Consider the following 26,156-nt stretch of genomic DNA (forward strand, 5'->3'; position numbering starts at 1 on the left):
TGATTTTAATCAAACATTTTGCTGATTTTATTCAAATTCAACATAAAGGCTTGAGTCAAAACGGTCCCCTGGTCTCCCCTACATCTTTTAAGGTGTGTTTTATTGATTGTTTTGGTGAGAAAGTCATTTTTCTTGACGGTTTTTGATCAGCCGAATGTTCATTCGTTCTGGTGCGTGGGGCTTTGTGACCCTAAACACTCGGAGGATTTGTTGAGCTGCTGTCTTTGAGATGTAGAGCCTCTCTGCTCCCTGGAGTTTGTCTGCAGCTCTGAGTTATTGTCTGGGAACCCCGAAGGGCAGTTCGAGCGCAGACTTTTATTGTGTACTCAGATCACTCGTAAACGTGTATCCGTTTATGTTGTTTCTCCGGCAGTTGGTTGGGAAAGAAAAACCTTCAAACTTGTATGGATTACCATTAATTATTGATGAATCCCTGCTGTGTTGTTTTTAATCTTCAGCGTTAATCTTGTTCTTAAGGTGAGTCAGGCAAAGCTGTTATTCTAAGCAGACTTTTTCTTCCTTGTTCGCAAAGTCTGAGCTTGATCAAAGTAGTTAATGGGGGCAAATGAATCAAAATGAGTCATTTTTGAGCAGTTTTTACTCAAAACCCCATCTCTGCACAGATTTCTGCTAAAACATATGTTTTTGCTGATGCAACCTAAATGTCTGCACATAGATGCAAAATAAGCCTTTTAAATCTTTTTTTTATATATTGATTTGCTGTGTTTCCATAATAGCTTACCACCTACAGTTTGATATCACACTTAAATAAACAAAAGAGGGAATTTTGTGATATTTTGTGTGTTTTTCTACTTGGTGGGCCTTTAAATATTTGATGATTAACTTAATGTGAACCAGGAGAAAAGCAGGGTCACATCCAGGACCAGTGATGTTCATGGTACTGGTTGGATGGGGGATCTTCTGGAAGAGCTGCAGGCAGCAGCTGTGGAATAAAAATCCCAGGTCTTTTAATAATGATCCTGTTTTTATTCAAAATAAAAAAACTGTAATAGTTTCTGCAGAGCAGCTGGAGTTTATTAGAAATTTGCCTCTAAGTTGTGGGCAGGATTGTAGGCACGGAGCAAAAGATGATCAAAGTGGGTCTTTAAATACCACCTATAAAGGAAGTTGTTGCATTGTGTGTCCATAAAGAGGTTTTGTATGGAAGCGATTCTGTTGCTTAATTAAAAATAAAAGTCATAACCAAAAATGCTTTTTCCTTTTCTACTTCAACACTGCTTATTCTGTCACTTAATTAAAATGTATAAGAAAATGGCATTTGACATTTTATTTTTCAAAAAGTTCTCTGGTAAATGTGTAGCAAAACTCATTTAGAAATGTCTAAGTTGACAATTAAAATGGATTAACAGAAATGCTTTTTCATTTTCAGAATGTAACTGCATCAAATGACTCAAAATTAAAATGAAAAATCAATACTTCAAAATGCTTTTTCATTTCCTACGTAAAAACCGCTTATTCTGTGTCATAATTAAAATAGTGCCGCATGATTCAATTCGATTGAACATTTCCAGAGGGGAGGCGGGGCGATGACGTCAGTGCAATCTCTGTGTGTCCGGCTGCTAAGAGACACATGCTAGGAGCAGTCTTGCTTTGTGCTAGCAGCAGAGGAGAGGGCTTTGTGACGTTTGTGCATTCCTGATGATCATACACAGCTTCTCAGGACTACGTAGCAGCATTTCCACCTTTGGCGGTCCTCTTTTTCCAATTCTTCGAAATTTCCCCCAGGACTAGCTTTGTCTTCGGACCGGCAGCCGGATCGCCAAAGGCAGAAGTGCTGCTACGCAGATCTGAGAAACTCTAAATCCTCATATGAATATGTGTTTCCAGTGGTGTCTGGACAAAATAAAGGCTGATGTAATTCCCACAAATTTACATCCAAGATGCTTATTGCAAAATTAGCGCAAAGCTGCAGGATATTATCTCCTAAATGGGCTTTTATGCGCTGGACAGCTGGAGCATGAACAGCTCAAGCAGATTTCGCCATGCTAAACGTTTGCTGGTCGGACCAACACGTATCTTCCAAATGTCCTTTTATTAGTGTTCTGATTATTATTAAGGGCCTGCTCGCTCATATTTTTTAAATCCGTGCAGTCAGTGCTTTTTTCAATGACTATGAAGAAGGGTTAGCACTCCGTGCGGGCTAATCACACATTTAAGAGCTTTTTGAAAATGAAATGTCAAATACCATTTTCATAATCATTTTAAATAAGTGACAGAATAAGCAGTGTTAAAGACGAAAATGAAAAAGCATTTTGGCTTTTTCATTTTAATTTTGAGTTCAAAAATGCAGCTTCATTTTGAAAACGAAAAAGCATTTCTGGTTTTGACTTTTATTTTTAATTTTGCTACAGAATCGCTTCCCTTGTTTTGTACTTTTAAATACGAGATGTGTGTGTCTGTTTATCAATACAAAAGGAATTGTACGTCTGTAATACTGTTTTGACCGTGTGTGAAACACATTGATCTACATGACTAAATCCAATTTACAAAACAATTCTTTTGCTACTCAATAAATCGACCAATCAGCAGCCTTTCACTGTCAGCCAATCGGTGCTCTGCTTGGGCCAGCTGATCAAATCTATGATATTCATACTAGGAGGAGAAAAAAAGATTCTATATGACAAGACAAAATGTTGAAATTTTTTGAAATATGGTATTTGATGAATTTCCTCATGACATTACAACAAAACAAAACAAATTTGTTCTAAAAATTTCTGATGAAATTTCATCTTATCTCCTCAGTGAATTATTTTTTTTCTTTCCTACGGACGGACAATACTTTTGCAACAAATCTAACTCCATACCTTCGAGCTTTTCTTTAAATACTCTCATGAACTTTTGAACAAAGGTGTCAAACTTTCATGTATTTGCCTTCGCTTGTTGTGAGCGCACAGAGAAAATGCAATGATGTAATCCTGCTGTGTTTGCCGTTGCATCAGTTTCACCTGGGGGGGACCACAGGGCCTCTGACCGGGATCCTGACCTGTCTTCCTCGTGTTTTTCTCTTTTATTGCGCAGGAGTTTGCTGCACTGACCAAGGAGCTGAACGCCTGCAGGGAGCAGCTGCTGGAGAAAGAGGAGGAGATCTCCGAGCTCAAAGCCGAGAGGAACAACACCAGGGTAGATGAAGAACATTCCTGAAACGTTTCCATTCACTTCCTGCTTCCATGCAGGGGCGCTACAGAAGAGGCGGCCTCATTTGGTTTCCATGCTGAGTCCGAACAGCATAGATGTCCTGATGAGTCGAATCAAACGGATTCAGATAGAAGAAGAAAAACATCCTAGTGGATCAGTCAGCTTTTGTTCAGCCCAAACATGTTTTATAAATAAATTTAAAAAAACCTTAATTTAGCTTTTTTTTATTTTGTTTCACAATCTGCTGTAGACAGATAAGACTGTTTTCTGTCCTCGCTGTGATTAAGTTATGTGTAGCTACATGATGGCTGTGCTGGCGGAGAAAAAGAGGATGAAAAAAGTCCAAAGAAAAGATTCATTTTCACTTCGTTATCACCTCAGATCCTCCAATGAGCTCTCACAGGCGGACTTTAATTAGGCCGCGTTTATCGTCCATAATTAAGTAAAGACAGGCGTGTTCGGACAGTCGGTGGCGCTGGTGCAGATTTAAACCAACTCAGGTGAAAGAAAGGAAGGCTAGGAAATTAAGAAAAAGGATAGAAAAATATTTACAGAAGGCAATTATTCTGTTTGTTCTGAACAGGCGAGCAGGAAAATCTCTCCATTTCTGATGCAGCGCCGTTGGTTTTGTTTGGGTGCAGCAGACATGAGCTGCAGAGCCACACCAACACTTTTTCCACAGGAGAATAACTTCTCCTGCACTCCTTTCTGCAGTGAAGGTGAAAATACAGCTGCAGGTGAACGCAATCCCATGTCAAAATGAATGAAATCCTCTTTTGACTGATGCAAATACTTGAAACACAAATTCTACACTTCGGATTTCACAAAACCTAAACTGTCATTTTTTTATTGTTAAAAATGAACGATGTGTCTGAAATAAGAACTGGTGTCCAAATCTACAATTTCAAAATCCAGTGCTCCAGTAAAATTTCCCAGAAGTCCCTTCGAGAAAAAACAGTGTGTATCGATGCTCACCAGATTGGCGAATATTGACCACAGTGCATCAAGAAGATGCACACATCAACTTCCAGAACTGGAACCGGAAATCCCCCCCCCATATCCCATCAAAAAACTTTATTTAAACTACAAACCCTAACAGTTAGGGGTTTTCCCCTTTCTTAAGTTCTAATAAAAGATTTTTTTTTTTAATAATTTTAAACATTTTGGGTTCGGGTTGGGGTAAGTTGTATATTTTCCCCTTCTGTTCAATGATGTCAGGTGCCATCTTGCTATCTGGTCTTCCTCCAAAGCATTGCGTTTGAACCATATGTCATTTGAAAAGCTGAAAAGCTTAAATTTCCTTTTTTTTTTAATTCTCCAAGTTGTCTTCATCAGAACAAAGGTAATTTAGAAAACGTAGGCATGTCCTGATCTGATCTCTGTGGCCCTGATCAGATTCCGAGTCTTTTTGATTTTGAGTATCTGCTGATACAGAGTCCTGATCCAATACTTTTGTAACGCATTCGAAAAAATAACCAGATCTCTATTGTCCCCAATTTCTATATTATTCAACTTCTTTTATCATTTAACTCCTAAACAGAGCACTTTTGTGAAGTAGTTTGAACAATCAAGTAAAAATAGTTAACTGTTAACTAATAAAGTTTGGTGAATGTAGTTTTAGGATCTTCCAAACTATTGAAGTATTTTATTAAGATGTGATTCATATCTCCATAAAAAATGTATTACTTTCTTTTAAAGTCATTGTTGAAGCATAAACATGAGTATTAGTGATTAGCTTATATCATTCTATATAGTTGTTTTTGTGACATTATAGATTTCTTTTTCTTTTTTTTTTTACTATTCCCCCCCCCCCCCCAAAGTTGGCGATTTGTAGACGGTCCCTTAACAGCCATCTCATTGCAGTCGCTCTGTCGGCAGCCCAGGAGCCATTCTCATCAAAAAGCAACAAAACCTGATACAGTTTCCTCGATTGTTTTTGGCATTAAAAACAACAACGAGACCCTTGCTGTCAGACTTAAACAATTATCAAACGAAATATTGAACCCAGAAGTCCAACTCTGGAAGCATCTTGGTGAACTGTGTTCGATCTGCAGACTTTTACTTGAGGATTTATGTATAATAAGCTTGAAATATAAAGCACTGATCATTGTACGAATAAAATAAATTTCCAATCACTGATCTCGATATAGCATCCATGTAAATGGTTTATTAGCCTCAATTTCTAATGATTTAATCAAATCAAGACATCCCTAATAAAATGTTCATATTTATTACACTTAGACTTTGGCAAATGTCATATTTGGAAAGTAAAAAAATGAGCAGGTGTAGAAATTGCATTAAAATCCCAGGCACTGGACTGTCCTGCACTAGGGTTTAGATCAACCATTACTTTTGCATTTGTAGCGATATAAATGTGAATTCTACCCTCCAACCATCACCATCTTTCAAATACAATCAAACAATTTCTAATGATTCCTCAAAAACCTGCTGGAGTGGTGTGACCTAGAAGTCAGCTAAAGCTTTATGTCTCCTTCACTTCTTGCTCGTTTGATCTTTATTCTCATTTTGCAGCTTTCTGTTTGCAGTTGACTTGACATGGCATCTAGCAAGTGGGATTAGTGTAATCCTTTAGTGCACTGTTGCTGAAAGGATTGCTTTTGAGGGAGATTGTTTTTGTTCTGTCCGTGTATTTACAGCCACGAGGTGTTTCCAATGATAAAGACTGCCAAAAATAAAAGAGGAGACAAGCATTTCCCAGTGTCAACTTATTTTGTCAGTAATTTGATCTTTGGCTGTAGATATGAGGAAAACTGGCGATATGCGATCTTGGTGATCAATATTGCGATGACGATATAACTTGCGATATTTGAAAAAATAGCAAAAACAACAAAAACATTTCCATTTCACTGCAAAATTTGAATAATAGTCAAAATACCTTAAATTATTCTCTAAAGGACCATCGTCTAATTAGGAGGCCAACGTTTAACATAAAAGCTCCATCCGATTGGTCAACAACTTGAAGGGCTCCATCTGATTGGTCTAATGCATAAAGAGTTTTATTCAGTTCATTAAATACTTCAAGTTTCCATAAGATTTCTTTAGCACATTTAAGGTTTACCATTTATTGCGATTTTCGCCGACTTTTGCGATATGGATATTGCACAGCTTGAAATTGTGATAACGATAACTTTGAGATTAATTGTGCAGGACTACTAGTGATCAATATTGCGATGACGATATAACTTACATGAACAAATAGGAAAACAACTAAACACATCATTTTCATTTGATTACAACAGCTTAATCTAAATAAGAGTCAACATAACTTAAATTGCACTCCAAATGACCTTTGTCTACATAGGAGGTGAACATCTAACATCAAAGGGGTCCATCCGATTGGTCAAACGTATAAAAGGATTTATACTTCAAGCTGCCATAAGATTGTTTTAGCACATTTAAGGTAACCATTCATCACAATTTTTGCCGACTTTTGCGATATCCATATTGCACAGCTTGATATTGCGTTAACGATAAATTAGCGATTTATTATTTAGGAGGAAAACTTGATTGATTGGACCCTCTCCCCTGGCGTTCCAAACAGGAAGTACTTGCTGGCTGCAATAAGCCAAAATCCCATAAACTTCTATAGAGAAATAAACAGCTGTTATTCATTCTGATTGTCAAAAAAATGATTCTTACTCTGTTACCTTTTTTTATCATTCTTTACTAATCCTCATTTTTATCATGAAACATTTTTCTGTAGTGCAAGTTATTCAAGTTATAAACTGACCAATCAGGTGCTTCGATGAAAGCAGATTCTCTTGAGCCTGCTCTTAGTGGACATCTAACAAGCTCACTACTGATTGGAGAGAGTAGTTGCCACAGAAACGTAGACTCAGACCGACTCGGATCAATCGCTGCGTACTGAGGTTATCTAGCTCCAACTTGGCGGCTTCCATATCATGAGAAAAAGGTGACTGAATTCACTTCATTTGGTTAGAGATAAAGCCGGAAGTAAACCATTTTCTTTGGATGACACTTACTCAGTCCAGTTTTCATATACAGTCAATGGTTTTAATGTAAATTGGAATAAAGGAGAGTTTCAATCAAATTTACTGTCCGTCTTTGATCTTTATGGGCTCAATAATTGGTTCCAAGTTTCCAATTTGTTTTATATTTTTGTGTTTTCCCAGCCGTGTGTTCATGTTTATTTATTTTTTGTCGTGAGCCAGTTACTTCTGGAACATCTGGAGTGCCTGGTATCCAGACACGAGCGCTCGCTCCGGATGACGGTGGTCAAGCGGCAGGCTCAGTCTCCATCGGGGGTCTCCAGTGAGGTGGAAGTCCTCAAAGCTCTCAAGTCCCTGTTCGAACACCATAAAGCCCTCGATGAGAAGGTGACTCTGCTGCCTGTCTTATTTTACTACCAAACCTCTTGACCTTTAACCTCTGCAAGGTGATAGACAGGCCCTGTTGCTGAACTGAGTCATGATGTTGGAGATGATGAAGGCAGAAGAGCAAAAGTAACCACAATGGAGTAAAAATAAGTTAAATTTCCTCCTGCTGTTTTTTTTTCTGAAATTGTTGGGGTTTTATCCTGGTTTTATTCTGAAAAACAAACTAAATGTGATCTTTTTGTTTTAAGGTAAGAGAGAGGCTGCGAGTGTCACTGGAGAGAGTCTCTGCCTTGGAGGAGGAGCTAACTGCAGCGAATCAGGAGGTAGCGCCAACTTTATTTACAAAATCATCCTGTGACTTTAATTCTTGCCATATTCCGCTGTGCTTTCTTGTCCATGGGACAAAAAAACACAACCTATGTTTTTTTTTCCATTTCATTTATGATCTGATTCTGAAGGAAGTTTTATTCTGGAAAAGCCCTGGATTCTTTCCACCACATCTGAAAATGTCGAAAATCCCTCCACTACTTTCTTATGCCAACCGCTAAATAAAATCCCCAAGCTAACAAAGTTATTAAGCATACTTTTTTTTTTAAAGCAATCATTTTCTAGGACATAGTTTCTGCAGAGCGGTAGGAGTTCATAAGAAACTCACCTCTGGGTAACCCCGCCCGCCCTTCCTCTCTCCGTTGCCTAGAGTTCCCTGTTTACACGCTTACCTTCTGGCCCCGCCCAACGTATTTTCTACGTCACAAATACGATCTTTTTTAAACAGCCGCTTCCGTTTCACAACAACTTGAATAAAGAAGCGCTCAGAAATGCTATTTCAATCTTAATTTTCTTTCAATTTGTCGTCAATCGTCAAAACACCATTTTCATCAGAGGGGGTCTTTAAGGTCGCAGCACTTTAAGGATTTTCTCAGCTGTAGTGAAGGTTAAAAAGGCTCCACCGTACATCTGTGCCCGGTGGAGCCGCTCATAAACGAAACACTTGTCAGCCGCGGACGGATGAGTGATTGGACCTTGAGCCGGAGCTGCTGAATGGAAACGACTTCGCCCTCAGATGCTCCAGGGAAAGTGTGAAGCAGCAAACTGGTAATTGATTTGCGGTGGAGCTCCGTTATAAGATCTGTTTCCCGGCGGGCATCTTCACCACACCGCCGTGCCTGATGGAACCGCCGGCCTTTGACCTCGCACAGCCGCAGGTGTGAAAGCAGCGGCACTCTGATTCCTGTCTGTTTGCAGTGGGATGTAAAATAATGAGATGGTGGTGGAATCGAATGTCATCAGAAAATCAACAGATCCTTTCTAACAGCTGGAAATGAAAGATTTTCTAAAACTATTTTTACTGCATTTTTCGCCATTTAGCATTCGTTCAACGCAGGTGCTCATCAGTATCAGGGAAACAGTGACATCTAATGTGACAATTAGCAGACGATTTCTTTGGAGAAAAAAATTGGCTAAAAGGAAAAGACCAAAGAGTGAAATTACGGGAAATTACGATCTCTAGCAGACGATGGCAGGAGAGAAGCGAGGAAACGGCGGATGTAGGCGGGAGAAAAACGGGGGGAAAGGAAATTTGTAGCAGTCAAGAGGAGCGGCAGCAGATTCACGCAGTTGTAATCGCAGACTTGAGGTTGTAGCTCTGAATGAACACATGCAAATGATCATTTGTAAGTTGTGATTTTATTGGTCAAACATCACAGCAGAAGACTTATACACACAGATGCAGATTTTTGGTGCACAAGTTCTACATAGTTCTAAATCTACAAGCTTGTCCATTTCGGAACATTATCGCCTTCATAGAAGGGATAGATTCTAGTTTAAGTAATTTACCCAAAAGTAAAAGCCAGAAATTAAAGATTATCCAGATCCAGGTCAGACACCGGTTCCTAAATCAATCTCAGCAGCTGCACCTTGACGTGTCCTACGCCACGGACAACAGATCAACTCTTCTCGTTAGTTTTGATCAGGATGTTTCCCTTGGGATCATTCTGAGTCTGGAATCTCTCCGGCTCAGATCAAACACCAACACCACCTCTGACATAAAAGCGAACCCGGTGATGAATGGAGCGCTTCACCTCCAGGAGAAGTTTGCCAGATGCAAAACGAACAAAGAGCTTGTTATTTCCGTTTGATCCTGTTGATCTATCTCTCATCAAAGAAACGTGTGGCATGAGAAAAAGGCGGGATAAAAATGCAGAATTAGGGATTGTCCTTGCCCTCCGTGAAGCTTTGATTGTTTTTCTTGAACATGCAGCGAAAGAGAACCTGTGTGAAGATTTGAGGGGGAAAGATTTCAGAGCCATGGGCTGTTTGTTTTTTTCCCGTTAAAGATTGATGATGCGGAGGTGAGAGCAGCGAACAGGACTGTGGCTGCAGAGCACCTGGAACTCTGCACCAGCTTTCTACTCAACATGAAATGTCATCTTCTGTTTGACCTCCACTCCATTAAATACAGTTTCCGTTTTTTATTTTAGCTAAGAAATGTCAGAGAAAGTGATTTCCTGCTCAGTGTTTGGGGCGAAAAATGTTCTCCTTGAAGGATTTCCTGGAAAATGTTGTGATATTTTTAATTGACATACAGAGAATCATCTGTCAATCAAACACTGAGGAGCAGCACACACGCTTGTTTACACGCACAGCTACTGCTGAATCTCTGGAAAACACAACTGCTGAAGGGGATTTAGCAGCGTAAAGAAGTTATGAGCTGTTCTATAAAAAAGCATCTTCACTTATATGCTTGAATTTTCAGTCTAGGGTCAGATTACTGTCAAAATGAAATCTTTGCTCCAAGACAATGTTTGATATGTCTGGTTTAGATGTGACTTTCCTTTGTTTTAAATGCACATATTGTTAATTTACAGTCAAAATGCATCAAATTGTCACAGGCATTTCTATCAAGTCATGAACCATCGATTCAACAAAGTGGTACTGACTACCACTAGAGAACGTCAGAAATAAAAAAACAGTCGGGCACTGATGAACAGTTGACATGATTTAAAAACAATTTTAGTATTTTTTTTATGTTTTAGCATGACTATATTCATATTTTTTGTAGACCAAAAAAACCAAAATAATTTTGCTAAATGTTAGGAAAAAAATGTTGTTGCACTGGGATGAAAATACCCAACTTTATTTCTTTCCTTTTTTTTATTTATTTATTTATTTTTTTTTTTGTGGCGCCGTAGTTTTAATATTTTAGGATTGGAAATCTTTTATGATCGTCGTCGTTCATCCTAAAGGAGTCGTGATCACGTGTTGTCTGTGTGGAAAGTACCTCATCATCTGAGGTACCTCATCAACGGTGCTGCACTTTTCTGTTTAACTCAGACCTTCATTTAAACCCTAAATGCTGAGGTTTTTTAGGTGAATATGATATTTTGACCTTTTGTTTTTCATTTATATACATATTTTAAATGAAATCTATTAAAGGAAAGGTGGAAAACTGGCTCAAAGTTTGTTTTCCCTTCTACAATAAATCTAATTTAAAGACTTTTTCCACCTCTTCTGCTGCTTGGCCTGCAGATTGTGGCCTTGCGAGAGCAAAATGCTCACCTTCAGAGAAAAGTGGCAACTGGAGATGGAGGGGAGGACCTGCTGGAGGGCAGCGAGGCTCAGCAGAAGGTGCACGGAAAGGTAAGATTCATGGGAAAATAGTTTCTCTCCTGCAAAATTGTGTTATTTGGGTGTCGGGGGGGGGGGAGAAAAATAACACTTTTGGAGAAAATGAGGGGAATCCAACTGATGCAAGGCATTCTTTGAAGTCCTGATTAGCTGTTTTCTTCTGGGGTTTCTTTCTCAAAGTGCTGCGGTAAATGCCACTTCAAAGCCAGAGAAAATTCACCGTCAGAAGTCTCCTGTTGGAAGTGACAGAAAATCCTCGCCTAGATACTCCAAAGTTGCTAAAAAGAAGTTTGCTTGTGATGTTTTTACCTTACACGCATTTCCATACATTCAAAGATGCAGAGATCTAAGGAAAAGCCGATAGTTACAAGTATTTGACCAACTTTCATCAAAAAAAAAGGTTTTTCGTTGGTGAAAGTATAACCAGAAATAAAGACATCAGTTTTAAATTGATTTATCTCTCATTAGTATCTATTCCAAAAACAATCATTCTTTAGAGGAGTGATGAATCCGTTTCCTTGTGATGGTGAAGTAAAGAGGCGTGTGAGGAGCATTCAGAGCCTGGTTTTGCATTCAGACAGCAGAAGACACCTGATAGATCAATGGAGATGCTGTTTGCTGGCTGCTGGGCTGCGGGATGCAGCTCAGGGACAGGAAGGAAATTGATGAAGAGCGTGCTGAGGAAGGAGGTAATGAAGACGGCTATCGTGTGCTCTGTTTTGAGCAGATAAAACACAGGAATATGAATGGTGTGTTTTCCACGTGTGCATGTTCTTTTGTGGTTCAGATTTCATCTTCTTGCATGCCTTCACACAGACTTTGTAAATAAATAGTTTTATTACTCTCAACTGTCAAATGTTTTCTTTAGTTTTTTGTTCATTTCGAGGTTTTTATTATTCAAAAATAAATCTCATGCTACGTGGAGAAAAACGAAAAGTTTGACTCCACCCACTCAACAAGGCTGACCAGGAAAACTTACACTTTGTGGATAAGGTGACCTTTGACCTTTCTGAAGGTATTGTTCCAGGTGTTAACGCTCATGACCAATTTTAAAGAGCATTGTTGGTAAATGAAAGAAAAATGTTTCTAATGACGTTTTTTTTTTCTTTATTTGAATTTATTCATGTTATAAACTGGCCAATCAGATGCCGCAATAACAGTAGGTGTTACCTGCTGGCCCCCACATCCAATCTCATAAAAGGTTTGACTGACTGGTTTTGTGCAGCCTGCTTTCTAGCGGTAGGGGTGTGGTCACTCCTGATTGGCAAGAGTGGTTGCCATAGAAACGATGACTCAGACTGACTGGGATCAACCACTGCTATAGCTAGGGATGTAGGAAAAAATGGTCATGTCTATGAACGATTAAAATACGTGTTACGTGAGAAGGCGGAGCTGCAGAGCTGCAGACAGTCGTGTAAATAAAGCATTTTAGCCACATTCAATCGCTCTCCTTCATCCTGCCATGTTGCATCATCACACTTTATTGTTTCTGGAAAGAATTGGTGTCTTTTTTTCCCCTTTATTTTTGAAGCACCGCTCAGGCTCCTGAACCGTTTAAAAGTACCGGAGAAGCTACATTAAGCAATGCCTTCTTGGTTCTTTTGTTATCAGCCACGGGTTATGTTTTAACATACTTGACATGTTTCGACAGACGTGTTCCATCTTCATCAGAGTCGTCATCAGGTGGTATTTTAAGTTGCCAAAATAAAAGCACTATGAATATGCTTGGGTAAAAGCAACTTATGAGATACAGTTGCAGTACTTAACATTGTGGTCATTAAATAACTTCATCTGGACTTGGTTTATCTTCTATTTCAAAGAAACACGGTTCAGTTAACTGCTTTTGTTTACCTACTACTTTGAAGAAATCTGGATAAATGTTCTTCATTTCTTTTCACTGTTCAAGAATCAGTTTTCTTTATTTGTTGTGAATATTTTGGTATTTCTGCTCACTTAATTGAAGTATGTCATCTTGAAATGCTGCTCAACACATTTACGCTCCAAAAATAAATACCAGATTTCAGGAAATGTCCCTAAAAAAAAAAAAAAAAGCAGGACTTCTTCACAAACCTGCATTTTAACTGCACAGCAGCAGCATTCAAAGGATGTTTTGAATCCTGCTTGATTATTTTTTCTTTGGAGAAAAAAAAAAAAGAGTCAAATCAGGACTTACTATAAATCCATAGGAGGTGCAACCTACTTTTTTCCTGAGGACTATGGTGAATCGGAGTAAAATAAACTCAGCTGTGATCTTCATGACAGTGATGAATCTTTCTGTCCCGCTTGTGTAGCGTCTGTCCAACGGCTCTCTGGAGTCGGCCCGAGAGGCGAGCCAGGTGGTGGAGCTGCAGGACCTGCTGGAGAAGCAGAACTACGAGCTGGCCCAGATGAAGGAGCGCATGTCCTCGCTGTCCTCCCGGGTCTCCGAGGTGGAGCAGGAGCTGGAGACCGCCCGCAAGGACCTCATCAAGTCAGAGGAGATGAACAACAAGTACCAGAGGGACATCAAAGAGGTGACCGAGGCGCACTCGGACTGGAGAGGGAGACGCTTTGAAGCTGCTTGACACGCACTTAAGAAGGCATCCGTTTGCATGCAGCCTCATATTAATGCACACAGAAAATGTACAAACACATTATTTTGCTGCATCTGCTGCTGCGTCCGTCATTTATGAACACAATAGGTCCTTCAGCTGGAATTACAATTGATTCTAAACATGGTGGCGACACGCAGGAGCTGTGGTCCCATCAGAAGGACGGCAGCAGTTCTGTTTAGTCCTTACATTACGTTCCCTCTAAGCCTGGAGAACCCAAGAACTATTCTCTATTGACGGACTTTTCAACTAAAACGTTTTCAAATGTAAAAGCTTTTTAAAACAACTCTTTTCAAAACAGCTTCAGAAATGTATTGCTTTATCTAGTTAAGTGGATTTACTCCGGGAATTCTGGTTTTCTCCTTCAGTCCAAAAACATGCTTCATAGTTTCATTGGTGTCTTTTTTTTTTTTTTTAACTTGTTCTGTCCAACAGCTGAGCAAACAGATTAGAGCTGAAGGCCTTTTGTGTTGGACAGGTTTTACTTTCACAAAAAGAGGTTATAGACCTTTAAAAATCAGAGTGTAGATTTGTATAAACCCCCCTTTTGTTGTATTAATCTTTTATTTATTAGTTACATTTAGTGTGTCGGGAGGGAGAGTGGAAGAATTTGAGAGGGGGGGGTTGGAAGGGAGTAAAGGGAAGAGAAGTGAGAAAGTGGGGGACACAAGAACTGATTTGAATAAGTCATTTTAAGCTGTGTAACAATTATACCAGGTCTGCTGGAAAGGCAAATATTACATCAAAGGTGAAATTCTGACACAAAGATGAATGGAAGACATCTGTCCATCAATACACTGTGGGTTAGGAGGGGGGATGAAGCAGACAGGGAGCAGTGTGCACGTGCACGTGGGGGTGGAGATACATGCATGCTGCCAGAGTGAACCGTGTATTCATGAGGGGAACCAGATCCTCGCCAGCCCGACCAGGAGGGCAGGAGAGACCCCCAGGCCAGGAGCGTCCCCGGGAGGGGGGGAGGAGGGTGTCTTTAAATTGTTAGTCCTGTGACAGACTGGCAACTTCTGCAGAGTGTATCCCACCCTTGCCCAACAGTAGCTAGGATAGGCTCCAGCAACCCCAAAAGGCTTTGGTTGATTCTGAAAAAAATGGAAAGTAATTTGTTGTGTTTGTTAGATTTTTTTTTATTGCTTTTATTTATTCTTTTTAACAATTTAAAGGTTTGAATAGTTTGAACTATTCAGATTTGAGATGAACTGAAAGCTAAGTTAAGTGGCAAACATTTATACTTTTGGCTCTTGTCTTTGGTAATTTTGTTTTTTTAACATTTTAATTTTCCTTTTTTTCCAAGTGTAAACTGTTCTAAAAACTATTGAAACGAGTCATGGGTTTAATGCTCCCCGTTAACCTGTCACTTTCTACAGTCACTCACCTTCAGTTGAGTTTTTGGTCATCAGTTTCTGCTGGTTTTCGTGCAGGCCATGTGTCAGAAGGAGGACATGGAGGAGCGGATCGTCACTTTGGAAAAACGCTACCTGAGCGCCCAGCGAGAGTCCACCTCCGTCCACGACATCAACGACAAACTGGAGAATGAGCTGGCTAACAAAGAGGCCTTCCTCAGACAGGTCTGTAAACATACGACGCACATACAGAAGACGTCTGACCGGTTTGTAGGATGCCATCAGGATTTTGAGAAGCAAAATGTTTGATGTGACCCTTTACGTCAAGCATTTGGCCGTACGTGGAGTGTCCATTATGATCACAGAGTGGTCTGTCTTTGTCCTTTTGAGGATTCATCAACTGAACACAGAGATCCTGTCCTGAAGGCATCAGCTGAGCTGAATGAACACAAACACAGGAGGAAATAAAACACAAACTGGTGTCCCTATTTGACTAGTTTGTTTGTTTTTACTTGCCGAGGATCAAATCTACTGTAAATGCTCTTCAGAACTTGTTTACAGAAGTGTTAACAAACAAAGCAACAAAGGTTTTTGACATTAATTGCTTAATTTTGTAACTACTTTTATACTGTGGGCTGTCTGGGTGAATACTGGATTCTGATTGGCTGCAGGGTGTCCATTAAAAAATGGACACCTAGAAAAGAAAGACACTTAGATGAACGTAGGTTGACGGACGTTATTCCACAGTTTATCACAACAGTAGAAAAGATCTCTGTCCTTCAAATGTCTCTAAGATGGAGTGCAGGCTTGGTTACCATGGCAACATGTATCAAACAGTCTGCATCTTGAGGAAAACAATAGAAACGAGGAAGATGCATCATTTAATCAATGAATGCAACTTGATCCTGTGTAATTAATGACAGTGGGGGGGGGGGGGGGTCGTTTGTATTTGTGTTCAAAACATAATATATCTATATAAACAGTGATTTGTTTTATTTATTTCGCGAGTGACCTCACTATAAGCTAGATAATGCCCGAGGAGGAGTCTATTACCAGAAGAAAGCCGTCCTCTAAGAATTCCATTGAATTTTCATAATGGACACCTGGTTAGACATTATCACTCATTTGTTGTTTTTGTTTGAACTTGTGACTATTTTTTCTTTTTTGAATTTTTAATTTAAATAGTATGTAACATGATTGTTTTTATTTGTTTGTTTTATGTTATATTTGTTGGTAAATTTTAGGATTTTTCATATTTCAAATGTGTTCAAAGACTCTTATTGTTGTGACACTTGTCACACTGACCAATATTTGTTGATTTGTTTTTGTTTGTTTGTGATCTTTGATAAATACTTTTCTTTCCATTTATGTCATGAATTGATTTTTGTGTTTGTTCTTGCACATGTGACGTTTCTTTGCGGTCAGTTTTCCACTGAGAATCACATAAAGCTTTACTTCAAGAACATCCACCGCTACACACAAACATTACTATTTTGCAGATTGTGTTCAGCTTAAAAAAAATATTTACACTGAGAAACTTTGTTTGAAAAGTTTAATCACAAATCCTCAGGTTTGAAAAATAAAATTCCACTTATATTAATAACCCAAATCAGAAAAGCGTTACCATGGCATTGTGTCATTTTTACATAAAATACTCTTTTTTTACCAAAAAAACCAACAACACAGATTTTAATCAACCATGTAATAAAAAAGTCTTCTTTGTGTCTGTTGTTGTGCAGATGGAGGAGAAGAACAGGCAGCTGCAGGAGAGGCTGGAGCTTGCGGAGCAGAAGCTCCAGCAGACCATGAGGAAGGCGGAGACTCTCCCGGAGGTGGAGGCAGAACTGGCCCAGAGGATAGCTGCCCTAACAAAGGTGGGACCACGACAGACTTTTTCTCCTCCCATGTCCACCTTTCTGTGATGATGATTGATGACGTTTCGATGTGTCCCTCTCCTCTTCCGTATCCACGTAGTCTGACTCCAGCTCCTCTTCCTCCCCCGATGATTATCACTTTGTTATGGAAGCTAAACTCCAAGACATGAACTCCATTCTTAGGAAGGTAGTCCCTCAGGACTCTGCTGCTAACGCCAAGCTCTCGTAGCTTCATCTTATGAGTGTTTCTGGGACTCTGCTGGCTGTTCTGCCACCACAGGAGAGGTGCATGGCACGTCCGGCTGCCAGAGCAGCCTCTTCTTCTGCATTCTGTCCTTTTTAGAGGCCCTTTTCCCCATCTGTCTCCCTGCCACTCTGCTTTTTCAGTTAGCTCTCCCTCCAAGTTCTGCTTTAGAACAATGGGTTTCCATCTTTCAGTTTGGGATAGGAGCTTTGCCTCGTGTTGTTGCCACCGCCTCTTTCTCGTGTTTGGCCCGTCGGATGGGCGCATCACCGCGGCCTCCTCCATTGTCCTGTTTACGCTGTGATCCATCTGTAGGCGGAGGAGCGTCACGGGAGCATCGAGGAGCGAATGAGGCACTTGGAATGCCAGCTGGAGGAGAAGAACCAGGAGCTGCTGAGGGTGAGTCAGTGCGGAGGCGTGGTGCCAGGCGAGCGGCGCCGCGTGAGCGTGACAGACAAACGATGGCAGGCTGGCGGATTTATCCCGGCCCGTTGAGCGTTTGACACTCTCTTCTGAGAGTGTGGTTTGTGTTTACAACTGATGCTGTCATACATTATTCACTTTAGATTATGCAGCATTATTCATCAGCTACCGCATCATCTCAAGATGATCGTTACACACTTTCAAACGTGTGCATGCTACCATGTTCAGTTTTTATCATAAACAACAGAAAAAAATCGAACTAGAGTACAAAGAAGTAAGTTTTACCCTTTTTTTTTGTCTGTTAGATAAAAATAATTGGATCCAGTTGATGGGAATCCAGAGGTTTTTGTTTTCAAATGAAAATTGTGTTCTTGGCATTTTAAACATGTCCTTGTAGCATCTTTCTGATGACGGAGAGCATATGTCAAGAACCTTCTTTGATCTAATAAAATGGTGGATCCGCAGTTTGAAAAGCAGTTTATTGTTAACGTAGAAAATAACGCTGGGCAGACAACAAGTTAGTTAGTAACCTTTATTCTAGCAGGTAAAAAAGATATTTCTTTTCTAGGGGTGACCTTAAACGTCACAACACATGATAACAATATGAAATACAACAATAAGATGGAAATCATTACAGTTTAGAATTAGGGTGCAGCAAAGAAAGGTTTTAATTTAAGGAGCAACAGATGCATAATGCACAAGATGGTAGGTGCACGTGTTGATAGTGGCAAATAAAAAACGCAGACACTGACAGATGGTCCTTAAATTATAAAATCTGAACTACTTATGTTAATTTGAAATTTTGCTTCCACTAAAAATGACAAGTCTACAGTAACTCAATGAAAACCTGAGCAAATTGGTTGTAAACATTATAATATAAGAAAATCTGCAGCCAAGTTTTAATAAACAGTCATTGAACACCATGAATATATCCGTCATGTCGTTTTTTCTATTTGTATAAACCCCTTTTGTATTTGAGGCTAAACTTTATTCAAATTAGATATATTTGTATATACATAAAGTTTAACCCTCAAAAGTGGTTTTATACAAATAAAACAATTAAATAAATTAAAAACACGTGGGCGCGTGCATGCACACAGACACACAAATGTAAAGCATTTCATCCTGTTATGCATACAATTTGTGCTAAGGTGAGCTGAGTTATAAAAAGAGGGAGAGACATGTAGGGTTTTAGGTTGCAGCACAGTAGATATCCGTGGAATTTGGACATTACTGCAACATATTGGATACAAAAGTCGCTGTGGTGCTGTAAAGCATGGTGGTGGCTGAGACATAATATGGGATTTTAAAGATAGATACAAGAGAGAAAAGTATGAACTTCGTTATGTCCGTCTGGGGACAAAATTTGATAAATTGTGTAGTGAAGAATTTTACAGCCTTAAAATATCTAAAAATTGTGAAATAATATGTAATAATAATTGACAATTATTAGAAAAAAGAAAACTAAGGATGACTCTTTTGAAAATATGTTTTAGGACGTAACTTCTGCGATAAACTGTACTTTAAAAGGACTTATATCGTACAAAAGAATCCAAGTATCTCTTTCAAATGTCTCAAAAATATGTAAAATCTTAGAAAGTAAAGTGTTTTTTCTATGTTTTCGTTAACCTACTTAAAAAAATCCTCTTGTTTCTCATATTTAACGCTTTTGTCTTCAGGCTCGACAGAGAGAAAAGATGAACGAAGAGCACAACAAGCGGCTGTCGGACACCGTGGACCGGCTCCTCACAGAGTCCAACGAGCGTCTGCAGCTCCACCTCAAAGAGCGGATGGCGGCCCTCGAGGAGAAGGTTGCAGATGATTTCCGTGACATGTCAGACGTTCACAGCAGCATTTTCTCAAGGCCGCTTCTCTCTGCAGAATATGTTGATACAAGACTCGGATGGATACAGGAAACAGTACGAGGAGTCGCTCCAAGAAAAAGTAGGTTACCAAGATCAAGAAATGACTATTTCATTTCATTTCAAAGTTTTTATTCTCCACATTTCACATGTGTTTGCCGTAATAACTAACTTTTAACAGTAAGGATGGTTGGCAGGATTACATTTATTATTAAGTCAAATTTCATTACTTATAGCTCTTGTTGGCGATGTTAAAAATGGATTGTTTTTGTCCAGTCGCATCTGGCAGAGGAGATGGAGAAGCTGAGAGCAGAGCTGGACCAGTACAGGCTGAGGGCAGGCTCCCTCACTGAACCCACTCTGTCACGGTACTTTGTCTCCAACCCTTCCCAAACAGAAAAAACTAAAGAAAAAACGCTCGGAAAACTCTCTAAACACTACATATCCGTTCACACAAAAAGCTGCCATTTAAGGGGCTTAAGGTGTAAATTAGTGGTGTTCTTGTTCTTTCTTCATCTCAAACTACAAATCAATTCCAGATCAGATTTTCTCTTAAAATTTGAGCAATCAGAATAATTGTAGGACACACCTATTTAGGTTATAGACATGTTGGCAAGAAGACCACACCCCTATTTGGCCTGTAATTTAAAAGATTTACATTAGATATTGAATCCCAGTATTTTTGCAGTGAACATCCAATATATTTTTGTCAAGGTGAATGTATTTTTTCATGTTTTTTATTTAAATATGAAACTGTATAATTAACATTAATCAAAACGTGGAGTGGCGTGCTCGTTTATGGAGCCCCTAGCGGTCACTTTATGAACTAAAGTAGTTCTACTTCAAACTTCAAGCCTCACACCAAAGTGCCAAATCCAAAACGTGTGCTAAATAGATTCAATTGTAATAAAAAACTAAAAAACACCCACCTTCCTTTAATCAGGATAAAAAATCAGCAGGAAGCCTGACTTTTAACTCCTCTTTGATTTATTCTGAGTATCACACTGTTTTCTCATTCATAGTCTTTGTAAATTAATGCTCAAATATTACAGTGGCGACACAGACGTCTAATTTCTTCTATGGGCTTTTTGAGGCACAAAGGCATCCATAAAGTGCGCTGTGCTCTTCACACTACATAACCAGGACTGTCATATTGGATTAGGTTTCTGACAGAATTCTGGGCTTTTCTCTATTCCACCTCTTTGCTCAGAAAGTGTCTCTGTAAAGGATTTGTGTTTGTTTTTACTCTGGTGTTTTGGTGCCAAGCAATTCATGACCTTTGTCGCTCAGGTCTCATCTGGACACGTCGGGGGAGCTTCGATTCTCGATGGGGTCTCTGGCTGAAACGCAGTCGGACCACTACCGCTCAGCCAAAGTCATCCACCGACCCAGGAGAGGAAGAATGGGTGTACGAGACGCGAAGGTGAGAGGGTCAGACGATGGAATGCAAATCCTACGCAGCTTTTTACTGTTGCTTGAGAAGTGTTTTTTCATGGGGTATTCCCTATGAATTCTATAGGTTGCAGACTGCTACCTTGGTACCGGGCCAAAGAGAAAAAAAACTTGACCTACATTTTTTCTGTTTTGTTTTTAATCTGATTCTGAAGGAGGTTTTATTTTGCAAAGCCGTTGGGTTTTCTCCACCACATCCGACTCATTCTTGATGCATCTCCGGTTGCTTTGTCACGTGTCAAAAATTTGTCCGCTACTTTGTTTCCTAAACTGAAACCCCCAAGAAAGGTTGACAAAAAACAAATGAATTTGGAAAGTTTCTTTTTTGCAAAATAGAGCCAAAGAGGTAATAATGATAAAGCAAAATATTCAGCAACTGGCTGTCTACTGTTACATGGATGCTGCTAATAAAGCTGTTCAAATGGTGGAATTACCTTTTTATTGGATCTGGAAAAGTCGGATGAGGCTAAAGTTGGTGTCCATATATATATATTTTTTTTTTGCTTCCACTTCGACAGTTATGTGTTAAAATCTACCTTTAATGGTTCCTACACAAAATCTAGTGTACAAATTAAGTTTAGAGCAGCTGCAGATAAACTGTAACCTCAAAAGTTATTTTTCCAATGCAAACACTATTTTAAGAAAATACTAAGAGTTCTAAAGAGGTTCTCTTTTTCCCTCCCTAAAATGTTACGGTTGTTTATTTTTTATTTGGTCTTCAGCCTCTTTTTCCATCTTTATATTCAGGCCAAATCGCTGGGGGAGCATGAATGGCGCTCCCAGCAGTTGGGCGTCCTGGGGGGCCACCCCTTCGAGAGCGACACGGAAATGTCGGATATCGACGACGATGACCGAGAAACCTTGTTCAGCTCCATGGACCTGCTCTCCCCCAGCGGTCACTCTGACGCACAAACGCTGGCCATGATGCTGCAGGAGCAGCTGGACGCCATCAACAAGGAGATTCGGTAACAACGCACCACAATCCTCACGGAAAGATGCTCCTATAAGAGACAGACGTGTTGTCATAACCCTTGTGCTATCCTAGGCACTTTAACATTGGGAGTTGGGTCATCTAGACCCACCAGACAGTGCTCTGAACCTTTGTTCTTCAATGATTTGTGATCTCCACTGGTGTCCATGGATTACATGAAATCTTTCCACCTTTATCCACCTTTGTCATGGTAGGGAAAACATGTCAAAGTAAGGGTGATGTCAATGGATAGCACAATGGTTAAAGTGTTCTTGAATTGACTGTATGTGGACTGTAACTTACCCTGCCCCCCTGGCAATAAAACAGGAAGTACCCTCTGGTTCCAAAAAGCTGAGATCCAATAGACATATATAAAGAAATAAACAGTTACAGGTACTCATTCTATTGGTTAGAAGAACCATTCTTGCTCTGTTACGTTTAACATGTTCTTAAACTTTTTTTTTTTTTCCTATTTCTTTCTGTAGTTCAGGTTCACACCAAACTCAATTTGCGCTGCAGAGGCGTCCAGTTTCAATGCTAAGTCAATGTCCAGACGTGTTCAGAGAATCTGCAGTACGATTTAAGCGTTGGATGCGGTTTGGAAGCAGCTCAATTTCACGCGGCGCGTCCAGAGTTCTGAACTTTTGGAAAGAAGACGTGTCGCGTCAACTATTTTGGGACTTGGTTTTGACTTGAGGTGCTCAGGGATCAGCAGGTGGAGTCCAAAACTATGACACTGACAAAAATCTGATCGTTCACTTCCTGAACTGTAGGATGTTTTTGGTATTTGCTTCGAGAAAATGATAGAGTTTATTCTTATTTTTATTCTTCCTCCTCGGATTAATGCGGGACAGCAGGTCGTCAAACTGGGACACAGACAGACGATAGTACGGCTGAAAGCGGCCATTATTTCCGGTTCTCATATATAGTCAATGGGTTCTTGGTTTGTTTGTTTAATAGAATTTTTATATATTTTCCTTTTTCTGTGCTTCTATCTGTTCTTTTTCTAGATTTACTAAATCCGGTTGATTCTAAAAGTGTCAGTTCATTCCCCCCCTACTTTAATCCGCTTTAGGAAATACCTGTGAAAAATTAATAAAAGTTGCTAAGAGGGATTTTTTGGATTTATTTAATATTTTATCATGTTTGTCCACCGTATTTTTAAATAATGAATTAAACTATTGCGCCCATGTTCAGGTTTTTGTCTAACAGTTACTGCTCCTAATATCTGAAGGAGTCTGAGCTTCTTAATGCTTTAATTACCCAAAGTATTTAACCCCCCAGGCGCAGTATCACTTTGTTTCCAGGGCATTGGGGGTGTTTTCTGCTGAGGACTAATTTACATCCATTAGAAACAGAGCTGCTTCTTCCCCAGGGTTCCTTTAAATCTGGATTTAGGTGATCAGGAGTCAAAGGATCTGAGTTCAGCTGAATTAGATCCAAACGGATGACCTTCGTTTTAGCCTTTCGTTTGTTTGCCTCATGCTGTACTTAAGGGATTCGATTACAGCTTTTGGTATTGAAGAATGAAGTCAGGCAAATCTCTAGGATTCTCCTGCAGGAGAAATTCCACAGACCCTCACCTGTCTCCTCGTTCCTCCTTCAGGCTCATCCAAGAGGAGAAGGAATCCACCGAGCTGCGGGCGGAGGAGATCGAGAACCGCGTGGCCAGCGTAAGCCTTGAAGGCCTCAACTTGGCCCGGATGCACCATCACGGGGTGTCCATGACCGCCTCCGCCACCGCCTCCTCCCTGGCCTCCTCCTCCCCACCCAGCGGACACTCCACCCCTAAACTGGACCCGCGAAGCCCCGCCCGGGACATGGAGCGCATGGGAGTCATGACGCTGGTATTTTACCGAGAGCATTCAGTCCAATTTTTCAACATCTAAATGTTAGTTTTTCTTTTGTTTTTATGGAGATTTATTTTTAAACAATTATTAAGGTTTTATAAAGTCTGGAAAATCTGAAACAAATTATAGCAAATGAACCTGGAGGTTAATGAGCTGCTGTTTCAAATCAAACTAAAATTTATTTATAAAACACATTTCACACAACAGTAACAAAATGTGAATTATAGGTTTAAAACGACAAAAACTACAGCTTTAAAAAGTTATAAAACACACAAAATGCCCTGGCCCTTCCACACACAGACGTAAAACATAAAAAAACGTATAGATTAGGCAAAAATAAAACGTAAAGTATTAATAAAGGCAGAAACAGGAGTAGTTACCTGCAGAATAATTCGGGAATCTGGATGGTTGTCTTTATTAAAAGTTACTGAAGAAACAGCAAAAACTAAACGGTCATCATGTTTAGAGGATGTTTATACAGTTTTCTAATAAATCCAAAATCATAATGGTAAAAAGGATTGAATTTAGCAAATATTCTGGAAAAAAATGTTTCACTTTTTTCAGAAATTCAATTTCACTATAAAATTCTAGTTTTGTCGTTATGAAAGTAATCCCAGGCAATAGCTGTAACTGTAGAAGTGTTGCTGCCAAGTCAAGGAGAGGAAATTCATATTTTGATCTTTGAGTTATGAATGTTTTATTTTGAGTTTGAAAAGATTAATTTTCTTTCAGGGTCTGGTCTGGAGCATCAGCCAATCACATCTTAACTGATTTAAAATCTAAAGTCAACATTTTTGATTCTATTTTTACTCTTAAATTTTTTTTTGTTTTTTTGCAAAAGCTTACAAAAGACGCCTTCAGACATAGATGTTTGTTTCATATTTATGATTAATTATTTTAACAAAGAGGTGTAATTTTCTTTTGTTACAAGGCAGCAAATTATGAAAGGACGTTAATGTGCCTTTATTTAACCCACTAAATGATTTCAATATAATTTAAAACTGTAAAAAGACGACTTGAAGAGTCAGCTTCACATTACACAGAAAATACTTTCAAAATTTCCCCTTCTTGGGGGCCATTATTTTGAAATTTCAACAGACAGTGTTTTCCAGAGCAGGTTAAGCAGTTAAGTTCAAATGAGTTATTAAAGTCTTTTATTGGGATGCAATAAATACTGCCACAAAAGCTTTTTCTTTCCGAGAACACTGTAATTTGCTACCAGCACTATCGCCACCGACCTGAGGCATTAAGCAGAGTAGATGTGGACATCAAGACGAACACACCTTTCTAAAAATAATCCTGTCACGCCGCCACGTGCATGACCTCACAGGGCTGTAGTGTGGAAATCTCTTCCTTTCGTTTCATTGATCCAATGACCTCTTTTTTCTCTCTGTCGTTGTTTCTGAGCAGAGGCTGTGGCTTCTGCTAAAGGTTGCCAGTGTAGGTACCGGATGTTCTCGGGTTGCCGGATGTTCTCGGGGTCCTTCAGGGTCCTTCAAATGAGTTATATCACTAGAGGAGACATCACGTGGTTCCTCATGGGAAGCGAGCACCGCCATCTTGGTGAGGTCAAGTTTTGAAGACCAAACCACTTTTATAACATTTAATAAAGAGCTCTGTTTTTGCTTTCAATCACTTCATGATATGAAAAAGAAGAATGGCTTGAAATTGCTTAGTTTTGTTCAGAAATACAAACTTCACGAGTACCCCTAACTACTTAGATTTTTTCTATGTTCCTTTATTTTATTTTACTTATGTTTTTATTTATTTGTGTGTTATGTTCATTGTTTCTTTTTTTCCCCTCTATTCTTTATTTTCTATGTCAATATGTTATATTTGGCAATGGTGACTGATCTTCGAGGCAATATTGATTACATCGTTATTGTTCGTTGTTAACGTTAATGTCATTGTTAATGTATGATACCGCAATTGTCAATAAAGTTTTTAAAAAAAACTTAGCGACGTTAACTCATTGGTCGTGGCAACTTACAGCCAATCAAATAGTGTGACGTCATCATTGGTCGAAGGACCCCGAAGGACCCCGAGAACATCCGGCAACCCGAGAACATCCGGTACCCACACCAGGTTTTTTTCACGGTTCATCCTTCATCCAGGAGTGTTTTGTTTAAAGAGCCACTCTGGTGAAAATTATGTTTTTGGTGATTTTAGCATGTTCTTGTGGTGTTTTTCTGATGATGGAAGACATATATACAGAAAAAAGGCTATAAAATTGCATTTCAGAGTATTTTTGTTTTTTCAAATCGCTGTGAATCAGGAGCAGACAAAAAAAAAGCTTATTTGTGACGTAGAAAAATACATTGGGCGGGGCCACAAGCTTGTACGTCTGTTATCCTCGTCTGAGCTGACATCTGGCTACAGCTGTACTGCTGG

The 26,156-nt window shown here is 39.4% G+C and overlaps 1 protein-coding gene across 20 annotated transcripts in view; it reads left to right on the top strand.

Annotated features, from left to right (window-relative positions):
- ppfia2 (PTPRF interacting protein alpha 2) overlaps nucleotides 1-26,156 on the top strand; it is a 153,989-nt gene that overhangs the window by 107,244 nt on the left and 20,589 nt on the right. For 11 of the 20 annotated variants that reach the window (XM_023952399.2, XM_078941854.1, XM_023952402.2 and 8 more), the window contains 14 exons: nucleotides 3,040-3,141; nucleotides 7,350-7,514; nucleotides 7,763-7,837; nucleotides 11,043-11,153; nucleotides 13,433-13,654; nucleotides 15,169-15,315; nucleotides 16,830-16,964; nucleotides 17,524-17,607; nucleotides 19,311-19,442; nucleotides 19,513-19,575; nucleotides 19,770-19,861; nucleotides 20,784-20,916; nucleotides 21,693-21,910; nucleotides 23,522-23,762. In XM_023952399.2, coding sequence (XP_023808167.1) covers nucleotides 3,040-3,141; nucleotides 7,350-7,514; nucleotides 7,763-7,837; nucleotides 11,043-11,153; nucleotides 13,433-13,654; nucleotides 15,169-15,315; nucleotides 16,830-16,964; nucleotides 17,524-17,607; nucleotides 19,311-19,442; nucleotides 19,513-19,575; nucleotides 19,770-19,861; nucleotides 20,784-20,916; nucleotides 21,693-21,910; nucleotides 23,522-23,762 — 1,920 coding nt within the window. Of the gene's footprint in view, nucleotides 1-25; nucleotides 93-3,039; nucleotides 3,142-7,349; nucleotides 7,515-7,762; nucleotides 7,838-11,042; nucleotides 11,154-13,432; nucleotides 13,655-15,168; nucleotides 15,316-16,829; nucleotides 16,965-17,064; nucleotides 17,152-17,523; nucleotides 17,608-19,310; nucleotides 19,443-19,512; nucleotides 19,576-19,769; nucleotides 19,862-20,783; nucleotides 20,917-21,692; nucleotides 21,911-23,521; nucleotides 23,763-26,156 lie in introns of those variants that run through there. The other 9 variants (XR_013653586.1, XM_078941848.1, XM_078941849.1 and 6 more) reach the window with 2 other exon arrangements.

This window comes from Oryzias latipes, chromosome 23 (assembly GCF_053564925.1).
Source record: "Oryzias latipes strain Hd-rR chromosome 23, Olatipes_Hd-rR_3.1".
In the NCBI taxonomy this organism is placed as follows: Eukaryota; Metazoa; Chordata; class Actinopteri; order Beloniformes; family Adrianichthyidae; genus Oryzias; species Oryzias latipes.